The 24,634-nt window shown below is 41.5% G+C and overlaps 1 protein-coding gene across 1 annotated transcript in view; it reads right to left on the reverse strand.

Moving 5' to 3' along the window:
- GLOD5 (glyoxalase domain containing 5) overlaps positions 1-24,634 on the reverse strand; it is a 131,807-nt gene that overhangs the window by 105,037 nt on the left and 2,136 nt on the right. Inside the window, exon 2 of the mRNA XM_044057655.1 lies at positions 16,828-16,992. Within this exon, the coding sequence (XP_043913590.1) occupies positions 16,828-16,971 (144 nt within the window). The 5' untranslated portion in view covers positions 16,972-16,992. The remainder of the gene's footprint in view (positions 1-16,827; positions 16,993-24,634) is intronic.

Below are 24,634 nucleotides of genomic sequence, written 5' to 3' on the forward strand. Positions count from 1 at the left end.
AGCCTCAGTAAGAAGCTGAGATCCCTCATAAAATCCTCCAAAGCTAATTATGAAAATAAAATTGCCAAAGATTCCAAAGACAACCACAAGGCATTCTATAACTATGTCAAAAATCTAAATGGCAATGCTCATCATATCTGCTCTGAGCTACAACAGAATGGTATTAAATATACTGATACCAAGGATATTGCCAATATCCTGGCAGATCGATTCAGTGCCAACTTCACCCCCCCCCCTCTCACCCCCTAAATGGCCCATCTCAATACTGGAAGATTGCCAAATTCCGGTAATAACGGCCACACAGGTAAAAAACACACTCTCCAAAGCTACGAATACAGCATCCATGGGACCAGATGACATCCCGGGCTGTGTACTACATGAACTGCAATATGAAATGGCACCTCACCTAAGTGTCATGTTTAATCATAGCCTCACCTCAGGCTTCATGCCTACTGAGTGGCGCACAGCTACAGTTATCCCACTCCACAAGGGGGGATACACCTTGGATCCCAGGAACTACCACCCCATCAGTCTGACGAGCCTGATCTGCAAGGCCATGGAATGTATTATTATGGAACTTATAAACAAAGACATTGGAAACCTTAAAACACTGGACCCCACCCAGTTTAGGTTCGTGAAGGGCTGATTTTGCCTCCTGAACCTGACTGACTTCTTCAAATCAGTTTCCAGAGCTGTGGATGAGGGTAAGGCAATCCACACAGCCTATCTGGACCTCGCTAAGGCCTTTGACACCACCCCCCACTCTGGAATCATAGATAAACCTACTAAGTTGGGCATTAATCCCTACATCACTTGATGGGTTGCCAACTGGCTTACTGACAGAACCCAAACTGTAAAAGTAGCTGACTCCAAATCCAGCTCCAGACAAGTGACAAGTGGAGTAGTACCAAAACAAAACCGGGAAGGAACAACGCTACAGCACAAAACAGAAAATTAAGCATTTTTCATTTATTTCAGTAAAAAAACTTCTTCAGATCCAAGTGGAGTACCTCAGGGTTCAATCCTGGACCTCTCTTGTTTGGCATCTACTTCTCTGAAGTACAGACCAACACTAAGGGACTCTGGCTAACAAAGTTCGCAGATGACTGCAAACTGGGAGCCATTATTGAATCCCCAAATGATGTTGATGCTCTACAAAAGGGCCTTACAGAAACAGATGCTTGGTGTCAGAGCCATGGGCTCAAGCTCAATGCCAAGAAATGTATAGTTATCCCCTTTGGGAAAAAAACATGTAACCGTGAATTACCACATAAGTGGCAGTGCACTAAACACCGAAAGTGTGATAAGAGACTTAGGGACACAGGGACACAGGTGGACAGTGGTCTCACCTTCAATAACCACATTGCCACAACAGCCAGGAAATCCTTCTATGTGGCACACGTCACTAAGGGCTTTTCATCCAGGAAAAAGGAGGTCATTGTCCAACTGTATTCATCCCTCATTAGACCCATTATAGAATACAATGTCCCATTTGGTATGTACCTCTCAAGACATCTGCAACAACTGGAAAGGCCGCAGAAATACCTCACTAAAAGAATTAGAATCCTAAAGCAGATGCCCTATGCTGACCACCTTAAAAAACTCCAGGTATACTCTGTCGCATATCGTCTACTCTGAGGCGATCTCTGCTTAACATACAAGGCCATGTCAAACCCAGAGCTGTTGAACATGCTACACTTAAAGAAATCCCAATCCCTCAGAGCCACATGCTCCAAGGATCTAAACCTTGTCATCACAATAAACAAAACATGCTGGAGGGATAAGTTCCTGACCCAGAGACTCCCCAGACTCTGGAATAGACTGCCCATCCATGTCAAGCAGAGCACCTCTTTGGCCCTCTACAAAAGGAACCTTGATGACTGGATGGGAGGAAGGAAATTCACCCCAGGGATCATGTCAGTGGCTCTGCTAGACAGGGGTCCAGGGAAGTAAATAGTGTGGGAAGAAATAGCCAGGGAATTGTTATGGTTAGGCTTGTATAGGCCCTAGGGCCGATAGCCTAGTACCAACCTATGAACCTATGAACTCTGGGCAAGACCGCAATCCAAATTGTAGCTTGCTACAGACCCCCCACCATGCCCAAGGATTCCCACTCCCCATTTCTTGATACACTGGAAAATATTAGGGTACAACCCAACACCCTGATAATGGGCAATTTCAACTACCCCACCATTAACTGGGACAACTACTCATGTACCAACTCTTTTGCTCAACGTTTTCTGGAATTCATAAATTCCAATGCCTTGGATCAACTTATTCACTCCACTCCCACCAGGGGCAGCAATATCCTAGACCTGGTCATTACCAACACGGGCAACCGGTGTTCCACACCAGAGGTCAATTCCTCGTTGGTCAGATTCGAATTAGCCTAGACATCCACATCCCACCCCCACCCCCCATTAGGGAAACCACCGTAAAAAATTTCTCCAAAGCCAACTTCACACATCTTAAGACAGAAGTGGCAAACTTTATGACACCCATGCAGATGGACAATAGAGGTATGACTGCTGAATCCTACACAAATGCACTTTATAAGCACTTACACGAGTGCATGGATCATGCTACCCCTAACAAAACCAAGATGCTATCCTCCAAAAAAAGGAAGCCAATCTGGTGGTCCTCTGCCATAAACAAACTCTACAACAGCGTAAAATCCCATGATTGGAGGGGCTCCGTGGTCAGCCTCAGTAAGAACCTGAGATCCCTCATAAAATCCTCCAAAGCTAATTATGAAAACAAAATTGCCACTGATTCTAAAGACAACCACAAAGCATTCTATAGCTATGTCAAGAATCTCAATGGCAACACTCAGATCTGCTCTGAGTTACAGCACAATGGCACTAAATATACAGAACCAACTGATATTGCCAACAACCTGGCAGATAGGTTCAGTGCTAACCTTACTCACCCCCTAGAAGGCCCATCTCTATACTGGAAGAATGCAATCACGGCTACACACATAAAAAACACACTCTCCAAAGCCAAGAACACAGCATCCATGGGACCTGACAATATCCCAGGCTGTGTTCTATACAAATTACAGAACAAACTGGCACCCCACCTAAGTACCATGTTCAGTCATAGCCTCACCTCAGGCTTTGTGCCCACTGAATGGTGCACTGCAATGGTTATCCCACTCCACAAAGGGGGAGCCACAACGGACCCCGGGAACTACCGTCCCATTAGCCTGATGAGCCTGGTCTGCAAGGCCATGGAGCGTATCATCATGGAACTCATAAACAAAGACATTGGTAATCTCCAAACTCTGGACCCCACCCAGTTCGGGTTTGTAAAAGGCAGATCATGTCTCCTAAACCTGATAGACTTCTTTGAAGCAGTCACCAAAGCCATAGATGAGGGTAAGGTGGTTCACACAGCCTATCTAGATCTCGCCAAGGCTTTTGACACCATCCCCCACTCTGGAATTATAGATAAACTCACTAAACTAGGTATAAATCCCTATGTCACAAGATGGGTTGCCAACTGGCTCACGGACCGAACCCACACTGTGAAAGTAGCAGACTCCAAATCCGACTTCAGACCAGTGACAAATGGAGTACCACAGGGTTCAGTCCTGGGTCCTCTCCTGTTTGGTATCTACTTCTCTGAAGTACAGGCTAACACAGAAGGTCTTTGGCTAATGAAGTTTGCAGATGACTGCAAACTGGGAGCCATAATCAAAACTCCTAACGATGTGGACATCCTACAAAAGGGCCTCACTGAGACAGATGCCTGGTGTCAAAGCCATGGCCTGAAGCTCAATGCCAAAAAGTGCATTGTCATCCCCTTTGGTAAAAACTCTGTACCCATGAACTACCACCTAGGTGGTAGTCTACTTAACACTGAAAGTCTGATAAGAGACCTTGAGACACAGGTGGACAGTAGTCTCTCCTTTGATAATCACATCGCCACAGTGGTCAGGAAATCCTTCTACGTGGCACACCTCATCACAAAAGGTTTCTCATCCAGAAAAAAAGAGGTCATTGTTCCCCTCTACTCATCACTCATTAGACCCATTATAGAGTACAGCGCCCCTTTTGGTATCTACCTCACAAGACATCTACAACAACTGGACAGGCCACAGAAATACCTCACAAAGAGGATTACTGGCCTCAAACAGATGCCCTATGCAGACCATCTCAAAAAAACTCCAGCTTTACTCTGTCGCATATCGCTTACGCAGAGGCGATCTCTGCTTAACGTACAAGGCCATGTCAAACCCAGAGCTGTTAGACATGCTCCACTTAAAGAAATCCCAATCCCTTCGAGCTACATGCTGTACAGACCTAAACCTTGTCACCACAATAAACAGAACATGCTGGAGGGATAGATCCCTGTCCCAGAGACTTCCCATACTCTGGAACAGACTACCTATCTATGTCAAACAGAACTCCTCATTAGCACTCTTCAAGAAAAATCTTGATGATTGAATGGGAAATAAGAAATTCACCCCAGGGATCACTTCTTTGGCACTGCTCGACAGGGGCACAAGAAAATAATTTTCTTGGGTGGAGAAAGCCAGGGTACCTTTTTGGCTAGGCTTATATAGGCCATAGGGCCAATAGCCTAGTACCTACCTATGAACAGCTTCTAGCCAATAATCCTACATCAGTGTGGAAAGGTCTAGAAAATATTACAAACTACAGGAAACCATCCCCCTACATTGCAACTAATTACCGGCTGGCTGATGTCTTAAATGCTTTTTACTGCAGGTTTGATAAGCCTGAGGCTACAAATGACACTGTTACCAGCTCTGTCAGTATTCAGACTTGTATGACCCTCTCTTCCACACATTCTCAAATTCAAAGACAGCAATTTAAGAAAGCAGCTGGTCCAGATGGGGTTTCACCCTTCTGTTTAAAAACATGTGCTGCTCAACCGGCTTCTGTTTTTACTCAGATTTTTAATAAATCATTAAAGCTGTGTGAATTCCCCTTATGTTTCAAACAAACCACAATCATTCCAGTGCCTAAAAAATCCACCATAACAGGACTGAATGACTACAGGCCTGTTGCTTTGACATCGGTGGTCATGAAGACTTTTGAGAGGCTGGTGTTAGCTCACTTGAAAGATATTACAGCTCCCTCATTAGACCACCTTCAGTTTGCTTATTGAGAAAACCGGTCAGTGGATTATGCAGTTAATATGGGCCTGCACTATAGATTGCAACATCTTGACAACCCAGCGACATATGCAAGGATTCTGTTTGTGGACTTCAGCTCTGCATTTAACACAATCATTCCAGAACTTCTTCACTTGGACCTCTCCCAGCTTTCTGTTCCTGCTTCCACCTGTCAATGGATCACATATTTTCTAACCAATAGGAAACAGCAGGTGAAACTGGGGAAATTTACATCTAGCTATCACACGATCAATACACATCACCCCCCCCCCCCAGGGATGTGTGCTCTCCCCACTGCTATATCTCCCTCTACACTAATGACTGCACCTCTAAGGACCCCTCTGTCAAACTTATTAAATACGAAGACAATGCAACTATCATCAGGCTCATCAGGAATGGTGATGAATCTGCATACAGATAGGAGGTTGAGCAGCTGGCCTTTTGGTGTAGTCAGAATAATCTGGAAATGAACACTCTTAAAACTGTGGAGATGGCAGTGGATTTCAGGAGTGGTACTACAATATTATCCCCCATCTTTATATTTAATACTGCTGTGTCAATTGTGAAATCCTTCAAGTTTTTGGGATCTATAATCTCCTGGGACTTGAAGTGTGAGACCAATGTAGGGCCCAGCATAAAAAAGGCACAAAAGCAAATGTACTTTTTGCGACAGCCGAGGAAGTTCAACCTCGCACAGGAACTGTTGATTCAGTTCTATACAGCAGTCATTAAGTCTGTTCTCAGCTCATCCATAACAGTGTGGTTTGGATCTCTGTCTAATCATGACAAAAATAGGTTAGATCGAATAGTCAGGTCTGCTGAAAATACCATTGGTGCTAGTTTGCCCACCTTACAGAACCTGTACTATTCCAGAGTCATGAAAAGGGCAGGGAAGATCATCACTGACCCTTCACATCTAGGCCACCATCTTTTTGAACTATTACCACCTGCCAGGCGTTATAGATTAATATGCACCAAAACAAGCAGATATAAGAACAGTTTTTTTCCACAGGCCATCAAGTTCATAAATGGTTAACTCAGCTTATTAGTTTGGAGTATTCTTTTTTCGAAGCCTCCGAAGACCCTGCAGTATTGTTTACATATTGTTAACACTTGTTTCTTTCAGAGTTTATTTCAGTATTTCTTACACCGAGTTGCTTTTTGCGCCATGTATGTGTATGTATACTTACTTGTTTGCCTTGTTCTTAGTAGTTCTACGTATATGGTGTATGTAATTCATACTAGGAGAGTCACTGAAACCAGAGTCGGATTCCTTGTATGCGTGTAACTTGACCAAAAAACGTGATTCTGATTCTCATTCTAAAAGTGATTGCATGATATGAGATTCTGATGACGTCTCATTTTCTGGGACAGACGTGCTCAATCTAGCTGACTAAAGCTCTGGTTCTGCAGTTAGTGGCGTGTTGCCTTTGCTGGTATTCTTGTTTATGTGCCTACAGTCCTCTTCTCTTCTCTTTTTTTTTTGCTAAAATTAAATATAATGAGCCCAACATTTAAAACTGAAGACTGTTAAGAAAGAAAATGTGAACTCTTAACTTTTAATTCCTTCAGTGATAGCAGACAGAACTTTCTCTCTAAGCCTGTCAAACAGGAAATACAGGAGCTTCTCCTGAGGAATAGAGAAATATTTCTAGAATTTAACAGGGATAACGACACTTATTAAGTTCCATATAGAACATTTCCAGGGGAGAAGGTCAGCTCAAGGCTCTAAAAGGCAGCAGAGGTACAAAACAAACTGTGAGAGAAGAGATAAAAAATATGTTTAAATTAGGGATATTATTGAAAAGTCCAGTACTGATGGGCATAAACCCACTGTACTGGTTACAAACGCAGACAGCACAGTTCAGTGCTGCAATAATTTTTAGGAAAATTAATAATATTTCTAAATGCAACACCTACCTTGTGCCTAGGGTGGATGAGCTGATGGACAGATTGACAAAATATGAGTTTTTTGACACCTTAGGCCCACAAAGGGATATTGGTAAATTCCCTTAACAGGCAAGGCTAAAGAGAAAAGATCTTTCTCCATGGCTGATGGGTTGTTTCAGCATACAGTTTTACCATTTGGTCTCCAGAAGGATTCAGCAATGTTCCAAATGCTGGTGGGCAGAGTTCTTAAACCTCATCAGAATTATGCAGCAGCTCACATGGATAACATCTCATGCAGTCAGAAGAGTGCGATTCCCACATATCCAAAGTGCAGGTGACGCTTAGCTAACTGAAGCAAGCAGGGCCTACTGTTAATACCTATAAGTGACTGAGGTGTGATACCTCAGATATGTAATAAGAAGAGATGTAAGATTCACTTGGCCGTTATCAGGGATTTACCCTTTCCCCAATGTAGAGTGACTCGGAGTTGGTATATTTAGTTAGGGGGGGGGGGCAAAGGACCTCACTAGATTTAGGTTGAAAAGTTAATTTTATTTCCGGATGGCCTAGCAAATTCTTTCCCAAGGAAAGAATTCATGTATATGGCTGTTTGCGATTTTGAAACTTCAATGCTTAGGTGTCGATTATTAAGCATTCAACAGCCTATGCTGTCGAAGAAATAATATAGACCCTGTAATAAAGCCTCAATAGTAAAACTTTGAATCTGCTAGAGACCGGCCCATTCCCTAATCAAGAAGCAAGTAAGGTCCTTTCTAGCATTGACATGGTACTATTGGAAATTTATTACAACGTTTTCCTCTGTAACTTGCCCCCTTACCAACCTCAGAAAAACAAGATTGCTGGAGCAGGTCAGGTGGACCCTTGATTGCAGAAGGGGAACATAATTACTTCAATAAAAGAAGATGACACATTTCTCAAAGATGATCAATAGAAAGCACCTACTCAGTGTGGTAGTGATATTCTTACCTTTAACCTTGTATGCCAAACCCACCTTAATAAAGTCTTTGCCTCATAAACACAAGGTGCATGTACAGGATTTGATTCTGACGTTCGGTTATAGGCTAGGTTTAAAATGGCCCTTCAGGGCAGCCAGCCTAGTATTCACCTATGCACCCTATGATCCTATAAATACAATATCATGAGACTTGGCAAAAAAAGACAAATTATGATTACAAAATAAATGGTCAGAAGATTATACAAAATACTGCGGTGGTGGTGCTGCGGTAGCATTGTCGCCTCACAGTTAGACGTTGCACATTCGATTCTCAGTTAGAGCATCTTCTGTGTGTCGACATGCACGAATAGGCGTTCCTTCATTGAAGGTTGTGCGTTAGGCCCGGCAAGCCAGCACGTAAAAATCTACTGCCAATCATTAGCGAACCGGAGTTCCGCTGTGGCGACCCCTAACCAGGAAAAGCCGAAAGACAGTTATACCATCAATAAAAACGAAGGGACAATGACAGAGAACAAATTAAACTTTGACCAGTGTGCATGCTCTCAAGACAGAAAAGCTTATTGTGTGCCCATCTAAGTGCAAAGGACATGAGTAGTCAAGACCAGTGGGATACTTGTACTGATTTATACTGCACTGATCTGACCATCTGACCATTACTGAATACAGTGAGCCTTCAAACAAGCTCCCAGAAAGGACTAGAAAAGGTACAATATTTGTTTACTATAGCAAAGTCATAGGCTGGAAAATCTGAACAATTCATAAAGGCTTCAGAAAATTATATTAAATTCTTTTTTTTTCTTTACTATGACACCTAATGGTGACCTCAGGATGATCTGCAAAGAAATGCATGATATCTGTACCAGTCTGAAAGTCTATGGCTGAAATACATAACTGGGGAAGGTAACATCAGATTGCAAGATATAACACCATTACTTGGCCAGCACAGTCATTGCACTCAGGTGAGATTCAGGTACAGTAGTGGTTATACTGGCAGCCATCAATGTTTTGCATTAAGACCCTAACCACTCCCCTTAATAGCTGATATAAGTATCTGCATCAAAGTAAGCCATTCCCTACCCATCCTTTATTTGTGTATGTGTTACCAAACACACAGATGCACACTCAATCTCTCTCTCTCTCTCTCTCTCTCTCTCTCTCTCTGGAAGGATACCATTCCCAGCTTCGGATCTCCAAGCCTATGCCCTATGCCACCGGCCTTGCCCTTACAGCATCTCACAAGTATTCACAGATGTTGTTGTATCTATCTGACTAGAAGTCCCTTTTTCCTCTCCCTCAGTATAGGCGAGTCTCTGGCAACTCACTGCCCCCACCCACTGATGTTCTGCAATTGTCTCCCTCTTCGGTTGCTGACAGATCTTTCCCTCATTGGTAAGGGAAACTGTAGACCTATCCCACTTATATCGCTTAAAAAAAGAACATTCAGGTGCTTGGAATCAAGATTACTAATAGTATATTCGAAGACTTTATGCACGTCAGCTGTAACAGTGATAGTTCTTTTCTTTGCTCCTAAAATAATGTCATTATGGTCTCCCTCAGCATTCAATGTTTCTAAAGGTGCCTCTATTACTGCTGTAGTTGTAACCGCCAAACTCTCCTTATTCACATTTTTGTTCTCCGTGGACGCTATATTAACTTCCGTTCGTTTCTCTCTATCATTGACTGTGAAATTTACACTTGTGGGAGTGACCAAAGTACGTGTATGAGTGTCAAAGTCACGTGGCCAATTAAAGATATTCAGTTATAGTAGAGATGTTTCTTTATATACTGAAGTCATTAATAAACATTGGGATATCTTAGTTACAGATGAACATGTCAGGTATATAGTAGGTAATAAACCACAATTTTCATTTAGAAATAAGAGATCTTTGAAAAACAGGTTATGTAATAACAAACAAGATAATGTGTTACAATCAACAGTTGGCACACAACCATGTGGGCATTGTAAATATTGTAAGTATATTTCGACTGATAGTTCTTTTAAACATCCAGATACTGGTGAGTCTTTTGGTATCAGGGTCCAAGCCTCATGTGACACCTGCCATGTGATTGATTTAGCTACCTGCTGTGTATGCCATAAGTTTTATGTAGGTAAAACTGATTGTAGTCTTAGAGAAAGGATAAGGGAACATCTTTATAATATTAAGAAAGTGAATGTTATAAATGCCTTAGCTAAGCATGTTAATAGTACAGACTCACAGCATATATTTAATTTTAGAGTGTTGGGTAGAAATTATATAAATATTAGGCATGGTAATATCAGGGCTAGAACAGAAGAAATAGAGGCACAGTGGATAGTTAGACTTAGAGCCAATTTTGGGCATGGACTTAATGAATATATACCATTGAAACCTATGTTGCAAAAGAGACTGTTAAATAGGTAAAACAATGATGCAAAACGTTTATCATTTTTATTCTGTGCTGTTTTTACTTTAAGAAGCATTGCTTTTAACTTTTAATTGGTGTCATGTGATTTTTAATGGTTATATAAGGTGTGTCTTTTAGAGTTCATTTTGTATGCACCTGATGAAGCTATTGTGAAAGCACTTGTGCTGAATAAAATAGAGCTGCTCAACATTTTTGTTTTATGGTTGGTCCTTCATGCCAGTAGGAGAACTTTATGCTGTTTGGATTATTTGGAGCCAGACCTTTGCTATTGTTTATATATATATATATATATATATATATATATATATATATATATATATATATATATATATATATATATATATAAAAAAACTAACTAGGAAAATGTCCATAGAAAATATATATAACAAAATACAACCATTAACATATAAAATATAGGCAGTCATGTAAATGTCCTACATCTAAAAACATATTTATTCTAGCCATTTAACATTCATAGTGTCAGTGAAGCCAGCACTACCAGGTTATACCTCATACCATGCTTTTCGGCCCCAAAACTTGGACCAAACCACAAAAGGAGGGGGAGTATCAATATTCATCAAAGATACCCACACCTCCATGTTGGTGGCACAGCACAAAGCATCAGAGACTATCCATGTGCAACTAACAGTGGGTAAAACTGCCTTCCAGTTTATAGCCTGCTACAGACCACCCTCCCAAACCCAGGAACCCCACTCGGCCTTCCTGAGAACACTGGAAAATATGAAGGTCTCTCCAAACACCATTATATTGGGCGACTTCAACTACCCAAACATAGACTGGGAGCATTACTTTAACTCCAACACCCTAGCCCAAAGGTTCCTAGAATTTATAAACTCAAATGCTATGGAACAACTTGTTACCACTCCCACAAGAAGGGAAAACATACTGGACCTGATCATCACCAACATTGGGACTCTATGCTCCAGACCAGAAGTGTATCCCTCACTGGTAAGATCAGACCATAAACTAATCTCACTGGATATTCACATCCCGACCCCACCCCCTGCCCAGAAAACCACAGTGAAAAACTTCTCTAAAGCAAATTTCACACTCCTCAAAACCAAGGTGGAATCCTTCAAAGTACCCAGGCCTGTGGAAAATACGGCCCAGATCGCAGAATCCTTTATAAACGCATTCTATGAACACCTTCAGGAATGCATGGATCATGCAATCCCAAATAAAACCAAGACCCAGTCCTCCAAAGGCAGACGTCCTGTCTGGTGGACAACAGCCATAAACAAACTATACAATAGAAGGAGGAAGCTACTACATGATAGAGCAAAATCCCAAAAAGAGAAGGCATCTCTGATCAGTATTAGCAAAAAAGTACGGGCACTCATAAAATCGTGTAAGGCCAGCTTTGAGAGAAAAATTGCACAGGACACTAAGGATAATCACAAGGCTTTCTTTAGTTATGTTAGGAACCTGGGTGGGAATTCCTAGATATGCTCAGAATTAGTCCAAAATGACAAAAAATACACCGAACCAACAGACATTGCCAACATCCTAGCTGACAGGTTCAGCGCAAACTTCTCCCTCCCTTCCCCACCAAAAGGGCAAATATCTATCCCAGCAGAGTGCTGCCCTCCTGACAACTCAGATGCTCAGGTAAGAGCCGCCCTCTCCAAAGCAAAAAACACAGCATCAGTGGGACCAGACGGTGTCCCGGGCTGCATCCTACATGAACTCCAAGAAGAGCTAAACCCAAACATAAAACTACTGTTCAATCTCAGCCTTACTACAGGATATGTACCCAAAGAGTGGCATACAGCAACAGTGGTCCCTCTCCACAAAGGTGGTGCCTCAATGGATCCTGGAAACTATCGCCCCATAAGCCTGACTAGCTTGGTCTGCAAAGCTATGGAAAGGATCATCATGGACCTCATAAATAAAGATATTGGGGACCTACAGACACTAGATACTACCCAGTTCAGCTTTGTTAAGGGCAGATCCTGCCTCTTAAACCTGGTCAATTTCTTTGAAACAGTCACCAAGTCCATTGACGAGGGGAAGGTGGTCCACACAGCCTACCTGGACCTTGCAAAAGCCTTCGATACAATACCCCACTCGGGCATTATAGATAAGCTCACCAGCTTAAATATAAACCTCTATGTCACTAGATGGGTTGCAAACTGGCTCAAGGACAGAACCCACATGGTTAGAATTGCTGGAGCCATGTCAGACTCCACACCAGTTACAAGTGGCATCCCACAAGGCTCAGTCCTGGGACCTCTCTTGTTCGGTATATATTTCTCGGAGGTACAGGCCAACACGGAAGGACTGTGGCTGACCAAGTTCGCAGATGACTGCAAACTGGGCACCATAATCGACTCTCCAGCCGACACAAGCATCCTCCAAAAGGGCCTCATAGAAACAGACAACTGGTGCCAGAGCCATGGCCTCAAGCTAAACGCCAAAAAGTGTATAGTAATCCCCTTTGGCAAAAGCAAAGTGCCCACAAATTACTACATAGGTGATAATCCATTAAGTACAGAAGAAGTGATTAGGGACCTGGGGACCCAAGTTGATAGCAATCTCTCATTTGACAACCACATGGCCAAAGTGGTTAGAAGAACATTTTATATAGCCCACCTAATCATGAAGGGATTCACATCTAGATCAAGGGAGGTCATCGTGCCTCTTTACTCATCCCTCATCAGGCCCATAATTGAGTACAATGCCCCTTTTGGGATGTACCTTACCAGACACCTGCAGCAACTGGAAAGACCCCAAAAGTACCTCACCAAGAGGATCAAAGGGCTCAAACAGATGCCATATGCTGCCCGGTTAAAGAAACTCCAGCTCTACTCAGTGGCATACCGCCTGCTCAGAGGCGATCTGTGCCTGACGTATAAAGCCATGTCCAACCCAGAATTAATGGACATGCTGCACCTCAGAAAATCCAAATCCCATCGAGCTACGCGCTCGAGAGACTTGAACCTCAGCACTTAAATAAACAGGACATGCTGGAGGGACAGATTCATAACCCAGAGGCTCCCTTCACTCTGGAATAAAATCCCAGTCCAGGTTAGGCAGAGTCCCTCATTGACTCTCTTCAAGAGGAATCTTGATGAGTGGATGGGAGATCGTAGGATTACCCCGGGTATCACTTCTGTGTCAGTGTTAGACAGAGGCACAGTATACTAACCTCAAAAAAGGGCATAGAAAAATTAATTTAAAATGGGTGGCGAAAGCCAAACACACTCTGGCTAGGCTTATAAATGCCCTAGGGCAGATAGCCTAGTATGAACCTATGAATACCATAAAATCTACTATTCCATATAAAAACTTCATATTTGTATATAAAAAACATGCATTCATGCATATGTACCAAGGTAATAAATAGGGGTCTGCCCATTAAAAATGACTAGTGAGTAAGGGGTCTATCTTTAAGGAAGGGTTTCAGTGAAACCCTATCATTCATGCTGTGTAACCTATCTGCTTGTAACCTCAGGATCCATCTAGCTTCCTGCTTCTCGGTCTGGTTCCTGACACCTAACCTAGCTGTTTTGTATATTAATTACATCACCGTAAACTGAAATCTGTGTGTTGTATTTGTGTGCATTACATGTCTTGCAAGAGCATTACTCTCATCTTTTCTACTGATGGCATAAGTATGTTCCCTCACATGCTCTCTCAGTGTTCTACCAGTTTTGCCAACATATAAGCAACTGTATTTCTGACATACAGCTAGATACATGAGATCCCTTGTCTTACAGTCTGCATATATCTTGAAAGAAAATACATGACCTGTGTCAGGGTGGACAGATTCCTTGCTCCCAGACATGAAACTACAATGGTTGCATGACCTACATGGAAACGTCCCTACAATGACAGATCTGGACCTATCCCTTCCAGTCTTCTCATAGCACAATATCCTTTTCAATGACTGAGCATTCCTGTATGTAAGATTCGGTGTATTCCTTGCTGCTTTTGTGACTTTACTGTCCAAAGTGAGTATGTGCCAAGTATTGTGAATGATGTCCTTAATCTTTCTACGATTGTTTGTGTAAGGTATCACTATCATATTGATATTACCAGTGCCTCTGGTCCCATTAGTCTCTGTACATAATCTCTCTCGATTCCTCTTAATGTATGGTTTACCTGTGGTGTCCCTTCTGGTCACAATCTCATCATGAATGTCATCAGATTCATGGCTATGGTACCCTCTCTCCTTAAATCCATTCTCTAAACTGTCTAACCTGAGCTGAAACAGAGAATCTTCACCGGTGAGCCTGGAGGCCCTCAGGGCCTGACCTTTAACTACATTTCGATAGATGTGTGTAGTGTGCATGCTTGTGCGATGTAACAATGCATTCTTCCTACAAGTCTTCCTAAACATGTCTGTCTTTATCCCTTCATCTTGCTTATATACTAACACATCTAGAAATTCTATCTCATTCTTGGACCAATTCCCTATAAAAGAGAAAAGTGGTGGTGCCATTTATATACTCTATGAAACTTTTCAAACTATCCTCCTCACCCCTCCAAACCAAAAAAACGTTATCAGCAAAGCATTTATAATATTTGATCTGAGTTGTGTACTGTGTATTCTGCATCACACAGGTATCCTCCCAATACGCCATTACCAAAATGGCATAGGAATTGGCACACAGAGCCCCCATCGCTACACCTTTCAGTTGTAGAAAATAGTTGTCATCATGTATAAAAACATTGTTTTTCAAAATGACATCCATGAGCATTGCAGATCTAATGATCAAATCTCTTGGCATACTTTTCTCTATCAGGAACAACCTCATGTATTCAACACCTGTTTCATTTGGTATACTAGTGAACAATGAAGTGACATCTGAAGTAACTAACAAATCAGAGGATATATCATCTTCTATTGTGACATACTCTGTCAGAGTTTCCAAAAAATTATTCTGATATGAGAAGAAATATCAAACTGATATAGGTGGCAGTATACTAAACACCGAAAGTGTGATAAGAGACTTAGGGACCCAGGTGGACAGTGGTCTCACCTTCAATAACCACATCGCCACAAAAGTCAGGAAATCCTTCTATGTGGCACACCTCATCACTAAGGGCTTTTCATCCAGAAAAAAGCAGGTCATTGTCCCACTGTACTCATCCCTCATTAGACCCATTATAGAATACAATACCTCGTTTGGTATGTACCTCTCAAGACATCTGCAACAACTGGAAAGGCCGCAGAAATACCTCACTAAAAGAATCACAGGCCTAAAGCAGATGCCCTATGCTGACCACCTTAAAAAGCTCCAGCTATACTCTGTTGCATATCATCTACTCAGAGGCGATCTCTGCTTAACATACAAGGCTATGTCAAACCCAGAGCTGTTGGACATGCAACACTTAAAGAAATCCCAATCCCTCAGAGCCACACGCTCCAGGGATCTATACCTTGTCATCACAATAAACAAAACATGCTGGAGGTATAGGTTCCTGACCCAGAGACTCCCCAGACTCTGAAATAAACTGCCCATACATGTCAAGCAGAATGTCTCTTTGGCCCTCATCAAAAGGAACCTTGACGATTGGATGGGAGAAAGGAAATTCACCCCAGGGATCACGTCAGTCGCCCTGCTAGACAGGGGTCCAGGGAAGTAAATAGTGTGGGAAGAAATAGCCAGGGAATTGTTATGGCTAGGCTTGTATAGGCCCTAGGGCTGACAGCCTAGTACCAACCTATGAACCCATGAATCAATTGAGGATAAAGCAATCCTGTTTCTTGAAGGTCAGTAGGTCATAAAATCGGCAAATGTACATATGAGCCTGTTTTCCTAGACTCCTTTCCCTCTCTAACAGTTGCTTGCTGTCTAAAATAAGAAAACTTCTTCCAGTATTGACTAGTTCCATGCCAGTGACACAGCTTTCTAACTTTCCTACAAAAACGTCTGCGTCCTCTCTTGTCCTCTCTTGTCCTCTCTTGTTCTCTCTTGTCCTCTTTTGTTCTTTGCACTTATTTATAACTTTTCTTTCCTGTCCAGTTTACTTCTTTATCTTAGCAAAACACTTGAAAACCTGTTGGAACATGGTCATCAAAATCTGTCATTTAAACTTTAAATAAAAAGAAAAGCAGACGCACATCTGGAACAAGTAATAACACCAAAGCAGTGCTATGTTGAGATAAATAAATGATTATTAACACCACAATGAAATACATTATCTCCCTGTTTCTGAAGGTAAAGTGCATTGTGATTTCTGTGCTACCTGTCAACACTCTAGAGAACTTCAAAAAAAAAAGAAAAAAATAGCTTCAGTCAGATAAAAGTTTTATTCACAAGCAACAACCAAAACTTTTATCCGACTGTCCAAGCTGTTTTTTCTTTCTTTTGGATTTGCCATTTTGTGTATAACCAGCTTATCCAGAGTCCTTGTTGTTTGCTGTTTACTCTACAGAACTTACCTTAAAGGTTACAATTTCCATTCCCAAGACATTAGAGTAGAAGGTCATTGTAGCATCAATATTCTTCACCGTCAGAACTAGGTGGTCTATTCTGTCAATTTTGAAAGGAGCTGAAGGCAAACTGTTGTCAGGTTGATGCCACATTGGAGCAGTTGAGCTCAGAAACTGTAACAGACAGTGAGCAGAAACATTATTAGCAGACAAGCTGTCCTCTCACACTTAGAGATGATGATATAGAAAAAGAGATACAAAATGGCTTTCATTTTATTTACCATATATTTTTTGTCCTTACCTTCTTGTTAGCCTTTAAACTGAAAGTCATACATTAATTTGTTAGCATATCTGAAGTTTTATCTACCCTATTTACAAGAATCAGAGGATGTACTTCTGACAGCACAGAAGAAATGCTCTGAACAGACCAGGTCACATTCTGCAGCAGTAAACACTGAACAGCTATTTGAATCAAATAATTTGTAAATGTAGATTGTGAATGTATTGGAGCCACTTTCTGACATTCTGGACAGGATGAAGACCTTTTTTTCTTATTTCATAGCTAATACTCAGACCTAACGTTTATTCATTCCCAAGTATATGACTATGTGCAGGTTTCATAACTTATGTTCTGTTAGCTTAGGTACATTAAAGTGGTGGACAATTTCTTCTTTATTCTTAATTGCCCTGTATAACAGATAATTGTTTAGTTCAACGTGTCCTTTATTATCTCCCACTATTACTTCTATAGTCGCTCATATTACATTACTGTCCACAACTGGCTTTTCTAATGCCTGGAGGCACTTTTTGATCTGCTGTTCCTGGACAGATGCCCACCCACTCAGTTCTTCGCACGAAGAGAAAAAAATAGGGGACTTCTTCCATTTTTAAATTTAAACAGTAGCAAATGGCTGAAGAACATTAATTTCTGTACCCAGATTCAGAAAAAAAAATGGATCTGCACTTCCCAATCTCACCCTCCCAACACCTTGTGTCTGCAGTGGCTGCCCCCTTTGTCCCACCCTTGCATCACTTCTGCCTGCAACCTTCTCCCAAAGCCATTGTTCATAACAATCACAAGATGCCACAAGTTTGTCACTTACCAAGTTGATTCTTCAGCGCTATCACACTTGAGCCCCATATCTCATCTACTTTCTCTCTAGTTTTGGGGCCTTTTCCTCACATTTTCCCTTTGCAGTTCAACCCCACTGCTATATCTGTACTACAGGGGTCTTTCTCCTTCAGCTGACACATACAGGGAAGGTCCTACACAAAGGAAGGTCCTGGTTGGTATAATGGTTAAGGTGCTTACCTTACAGACACAAGGTATGGGGTTCGATCTTCTGTTATCTATATATTTTACCCTCCTCCTCCATTTCTTTGCCTTAACTTTCCATCCTGCTCCTAACTGCCTCTTAATGCAAAATAACCCTAATTATTCTTTCTAACCCTTCCCCCTTTTTCCATCCTTTGTTCATTCACCCCATTCTGTCTTTCACTCAACCTCACAAAATTTAATTAACAGCCTTGTCCACTATGTTGCTATCTTCACAGCTCTAACTAGTAACTTCTAACATTCTGCAAGTATCCTCTTAATTCAGTCTTCCATGATGATAGTTTCTGCTCTTTACTTTCTTCACCATCCATTCTCTAGCAATATCAACACTTCAAATTAAAGACTTATAAAAATATCTCACCCTTTTTGTGCATCTTGTAGAACATACCTCTCCAAACCACTTCCATAGTTCTTTTACCTCCTGTTGAAAACACACACATGCACATCCACATATACACATATACGCTCACAGGTTTCCTCATCTACACCCCTCACACATCTCTTCAGGTTTAACTGACATCAGATACCACCTGTGTACATGTGAAGTAATGACATGCACAATGCATCATGGACCCATACCTTGTGACTACCATTCTGCCAGCTCTTCTGGAATCCGCTTCTCTGCCATCTGCTTACTTAAAAGATTTACAGATATTCCTAAGCTTCACTTCTAATTCTGATTAACTTAGCTTCTAGTGTCAGTCCAAGGGGATCCAATATCTGTCAGCCTTGGAAGACATGGCCCACAGGCCATGCTGCTTTGCTAGAGATGGCCTGCACCTGTCTCCTCTAGGCTTTCTGATACTGGCAAAGGCTTTAACCATCTCTAGTGTGCCTGTTTTTAAGCACTGTTATCAGGGGGACCAGGCAACAATCAAGGTTGCCTTTTACACAATTTCAAACATGACCTAGCAGACCCACTTGGATCCCTGTTTAACCACTGCCTGTGAACTGGCTATGTTCCAGCGGAATGGAGGACAGCAACAGTAATTTCTTTGCACAAAGGGGGACCATCAACTGACCTTGGGAATTATAGGCCCATAACCTTGCTTGACTGGCCTCCTCTGTAAGGCCATGGAAGAAATCATTATGGACCTTATTAACAAGGACAGAGGTAATCATGAAACTCTGGACCCAACCCCGTTTGGATTCATTAAAGGTAGATCATGCCAGTTAAACATGGTTGACTTCTTCAAAAAAGTCACCAAGGCCCTGAATGAGGGAAAGACAGTGCATACCACCTATATTGACGTAACCAAAGCATTTGACACAATTAAGAATTAACTGCATACATTATCAGATGGGTAGCCAACTTACTCACTGACAGGACACACAGTGACAAAGTGGGTGACTTCACATCTAGCAAAAGACCAGTCATCAGTGGCATACCACAGGGTTCTGTACTGAGCTCCTTACTGTTTAGAATATATTTCTCAGACGTTCAGGCAAACTTGGACAGCCTGTGACTGACCAGGTTTGCTGATAATTGTAAACTGGGAACAATCATTCAATCTCCCAATTATGTTAATATAGTGTAAATATGGTTAACACAGACAAATGATTGGTGCCAAAGCCACAGATTAAAGCTAAACATAAAAAAAAAAATCATTGTTATTCACTTTGGGAAAACTGACATCCTTACTAATTACATTATAGACAGCACCCCCATACGTGTAGACACAGTGGTATGTGATCTGGGTATTGAGGTTGATAGCAACCTGAACTTTGACCACCATGTATCCACAGTAGTAAGGAAATCCTTCTGTGTGATGCATTTTATAAGTAAAGGCATCACATCTAGATCTAAGGATATTATAATTGCATTACACCCCACCCTCATCAGACCAGTAACTGAGTACAATGCTCCCTTTTGTATGTACCTCACCAGACACCTGTAACAATTGGAGAGACAACAGAGGTTTCTCAACAAGAAATTACAGGGGACACTAAACAAGTCTTACAAGGAAAGACTGAAAGCTCTCTCACTGTATTCTGTCACCTACAGGTTGCTAAGCAGTGACCTGTGCCTGGCTTACAGGGCATTCCCTGACCTGCACTGATGGAAATGCTGCATATTCAAACTGCACGAGGGTCACTCGCTTCACAGATCTTAACCTAGCCACTGACATAAACAGGTCATGCTGGAGTGATAAATACACCTCCCATAGAATGCCACTTCTCTGACACAAACTTCCAGTTCATATGAAACACAGCCCCTCCCTGACACTCTTCAAACGCAACCTAGATCAGTGGATGGGAGACCACAAAGTCACTTCTGGGGTGGTGCCTGTGTCCCTCCTGGACAGAGGAAGCTGATATTTACTATGATAGACTCTTACCTCTGTGAATTTCACCCACCTAACCACTGACAATTAGGGCAACTTGGGATAAATATGCCTAGGCTTGTAAGGGCTCTACGGCCATTAGCCTAGTAATCTTCTATGAACCTATGAATAACCTCCTGCACCTGGACCTCAAAACCCTAACTTCCTTTATCCTTAAACCTCTTCCTCCTGCTTTTGTCCTGTGTCTTTATGAAGAGTGTCATCTTTAGAGTCTCATTTCTCCTTGTTAATCACAGTGTCTTCATTAACATCCATAAAGGTCTTCACGTCCCCTCCTTATCCTTACTCCCGTTATCATCGAACACATCGAGGTAACATCCATAAAGGTCTTCACGTGCCCTCCTTATCCTTACTCCCATTATCATCGAACACATCGAGATGACATCCATAAAGGTCTTCACGTGCCCTCCTTATCCTTACTCCCGTTATCATCCAACACATCGAGGTAACACCCATAAAGGTCTTCACGTGCCCTCCTTATCCTTACTCCCGTTATCATCGAACACATCGAGATGACATCCATAAAGGTCTTCACGTGCCCTCCTTATCCTTACTCCCGTTATCATCCAACACATCGAGGTAACATCCATAAAGGTCTTCACGTGCCCTCCTTATCCTTACTCCCCGTTATCATCGAACACATCGAGGTGACATCCATAAAGGTCTTCACGTGCCCTCCTTATCCTTACTCCCATTATCATCAAACACATCGAGGTGACATCCATAAAGGTCTTCACGTGCCCTCCTTATCCTTACTCCCGTTATCATCGAACACATCGAGGTAACATCCATAAAGGTCTTCACGTGCCCTCCTTATCCTTACTCCCGTTATCATCGAACACATCGAGGTAACATCCATTAAGGTCTTCACGTGCCCTCCTTATCCTTACTCCCGTTATCATCGAACCCATCGAGGTGACATCCATAAAGGTCTTCACGTGCCCTCCTTATCCTTACTCCCGTTATCATCCAACACATCGAGGTGACATCCATAAAGGTCTTCACGTGCCCTCCTTATCCTTACTCCCGTTATCATCCAACACATCGAGGTAACATCCATAAAGGTCTTCACGTGCCCTCCTTATCCTTACTCCCGTCATCATCGAACACATCGAGGTAACATCCATAAAGGTCTTCACGTGCCCTCCTTATCCTTACTCCCGTTATCATCGAACACATCAAGGTAACATCCATAAAGGTCTTCATGTGCCCTCCTTATCCTTACTCCCGTTATCATCGAACACATCGAGGTAACATCCATAAAGGTCTTCACGTGCCCTCCTTATCCTTACTCCCGTTATCATCGAACACATCGAGGTAACATCCATAAAGGTCTTCACATGCCCTCCTTATCCTTATTCCCGTTATCATCGAACACATCGAGATGACATCCATAAAGGTCTTCACGTGCCCTCCTTATCCTTACTCCCGTTATCATCGAACACATCGAGGTAACATCCATAAAGGTCTTCACGTGCCCTCCTTATCCTTACTCCCGTTATCATCGAACACATTGAGGTAACATCCATAAAGGTCTTCACGTGCCCTCCTTATCCTTACTCCCGTTATCATCGAACACATCGAGGTGCGACTCACTATCCAGCAATTGATTTCCTTTCTTTTTTTTCAGTCTCTGGCTGAAGGTTTTCTCATCTCCTTCACCTGTCCTTCGTCCGCTAGCTTTCCAGACCTAGGTTATTTAATGAGATGAGGAACCTTGCCCTGCGTATGAATTAATGCATATAAATTAGCGATCATGACCGATCACCTGACTTCTGCTATTCACAACTATTTTTGTTTGTATTCTTCTATCCTTGGTATGCCAATCTTTTCACATTTACCCCCCTAGAAATCTGTTTCTCAAGACTTGTATCCCACTGTTCCATAATCTACAATCTTGGAATGTTTCTTGCTCAAGTCCCGTATCCTATGAGTGACTCAGTCTGCTCAGTACAGCACCGTAGATACAGAGCTGAGCAGAGTGCATCAGGATACAGCATTAAGTAATGTCTTAATGGAATCAGGGAACGTTCTTTTGGCATTCAGGGCACTTGAGAAATTTGACGTAGAATACCTTGTGAAGTTTTGAAGGCTGGGTTAGCAGAAGGATACTATCCTGATAGACAGTATGGTTCAAAGGCCAAGTATTTCAGCTCTGCAGGCACTGTAGGATATGATGTTTCAAGTGACGCTAATAATCTGAGGAAGGGAGTGAGAGAAGATGCACGGTGCATGATCTGCGCCTACAGAATCCTCGTAGGGATGACTGGGGTGACACTGGAGGACACAGGGCACAGCATGCTCAGTGTTTTCAGGTACGAGCTGTAGAAAACTGTTATCATTCAGAGGACAGTACAGTAATGGAATGTTCTCCATTCATGAGGGCTACAATGTAATCTTTGGAAGTAGTGAACAAGTGTTACTGTACAGCATATATAATAAGATACTTTGTATTTCCCTTACACTTCATTTATGTTATTAAGTGACAAGTGTTTTATGCAGATCATAAAGGAAGTTATAACATCGCAAAAAAGCTGTCAACAGTCTCAAATTGTGTAACAAATTGCAACTCCTTAAAAAACACAAAAAACAAGTGGAGCCACTGAGAATTCCTTTGTGAGAAACTTTATTCCATAGGTTAAGCGCTTTTGGTCCAAAACTTAGGCCTTCTTCAGAACAAACAAAAAAGTTTTTCCTCCGTTATTATATAACCAGTAAGAAATGACATAACCAATCAACTGCTAGAAACAATTAACACCTCTAAAACAAGATGATTATTACCCTACCTAATAGTATCATGTTAACTATAAACGTAATGAATAAAAATCAGTAAACATTATTTACACTTGTCATAAACAGTGTTTTTCTTTGAAACAGCTTTATAATTAACTCCATTGTTAAAACAAGGTGTCTTACAAGCATTTATCAAAATTTGTCACTTTAACTCCCTGTAATCAAGTTCTCCTTCGCTGTCTACATTAAAATCACTGGAAACACAGTCAATAACTGTGAAATAAAATGCTCGGTTTTCTGAGCATATACTAAAGCGTGCTTACATAAAACATTGTCCAATTTCTTCCTTTTCATAGCATAATAATGCTCATAAATCCTATTTCTTAATTTTCTGTTTGTCTTTCCAACATAAAATGAAGGACACACTGAACATTTAGCCAAATAAACAACAAAATTATATGCACACGTGAAAACCCCTGGCACCTGCCAAGTTTTATTAACTGTACTAACTTCAGATTGTGACATTTCTGAAATATATTTACAATTACAATTCTGGCACTTGAAAGTACCCCCCTGTCCTATTACTCTCCAGTGATGCCCTTTTTCGAGCAAATCTTTAACATTATTTGCTCTTTTATTAATGAAGGAGGGTCCATCTCCCACTAATTGAATAATGTCATTGTTAATTTCTAAAACCCTCCAATTATTTTGTACTATGTTCTTAATGGCCTTACTGTCTGTAGTAAAAGTCAAAGGCATGGATGTAACCCAATGCGTAGTATCCAAAACTTTCTCTTTCTCATGTTCCAATACTCCCTCTATATCTAAAATCCTATTAACTACTACTGATGGATACCCCCTATTTTTAAACCGGTAATGTAATTCATTAACAAGATTGTTAAATTGAGTTACATCACTCATGAGCCTATTGATGCTAACCAACTGACCCTTGAAGATCCTGTGCTTGACGTAAGTCGGATGCATACTAGAATAATGTAACAAACTATTGCTTGCTACATTTTTATAACTAATGACAGAGCCTAAACTATCTGTCTCTTTATCTTTGAAGACTCCAAATCCAAAAAACATATTTTTTGGAAACTATAAGACCCCGTAAAAATTAAAAATGGTGTGTTCTTGTTCATTTCTTCTAAAAACCTGTTAAATTCTAACTCTGTGCCTTTCCACATAAAAAGGTCATCAATAAACTGATGATAACATACAATCGTATCCCTACATGCAATTCTGGACAAAATATTGGCTTCCCAAAATGCAATAACTAAATTAGCATAGTTCGGGGCCATCCTGGCTCCCATCACCACCCTTTTTGTTTGCAAATAATATTCTTTCCTCAAACATAAAAAATTACACAAAAGTACATTGTCAGTACACTCCAGCATAA

Source organism: Protopterus annectens, chromosome 15.part0 (assembly GCF_019279795.1).
Source record: "Protopterus annectens isolate FY-2018-M chromosome 15.part0, PAN1.0, whole genome shotgun sequence".
In the NCBI taxonomy this organism is placed as follows: Eukaryota; Metazoa; Chordata; order Ceratodontiformes; family Protopteridae; genus Protopterus; species Protopterus annectens.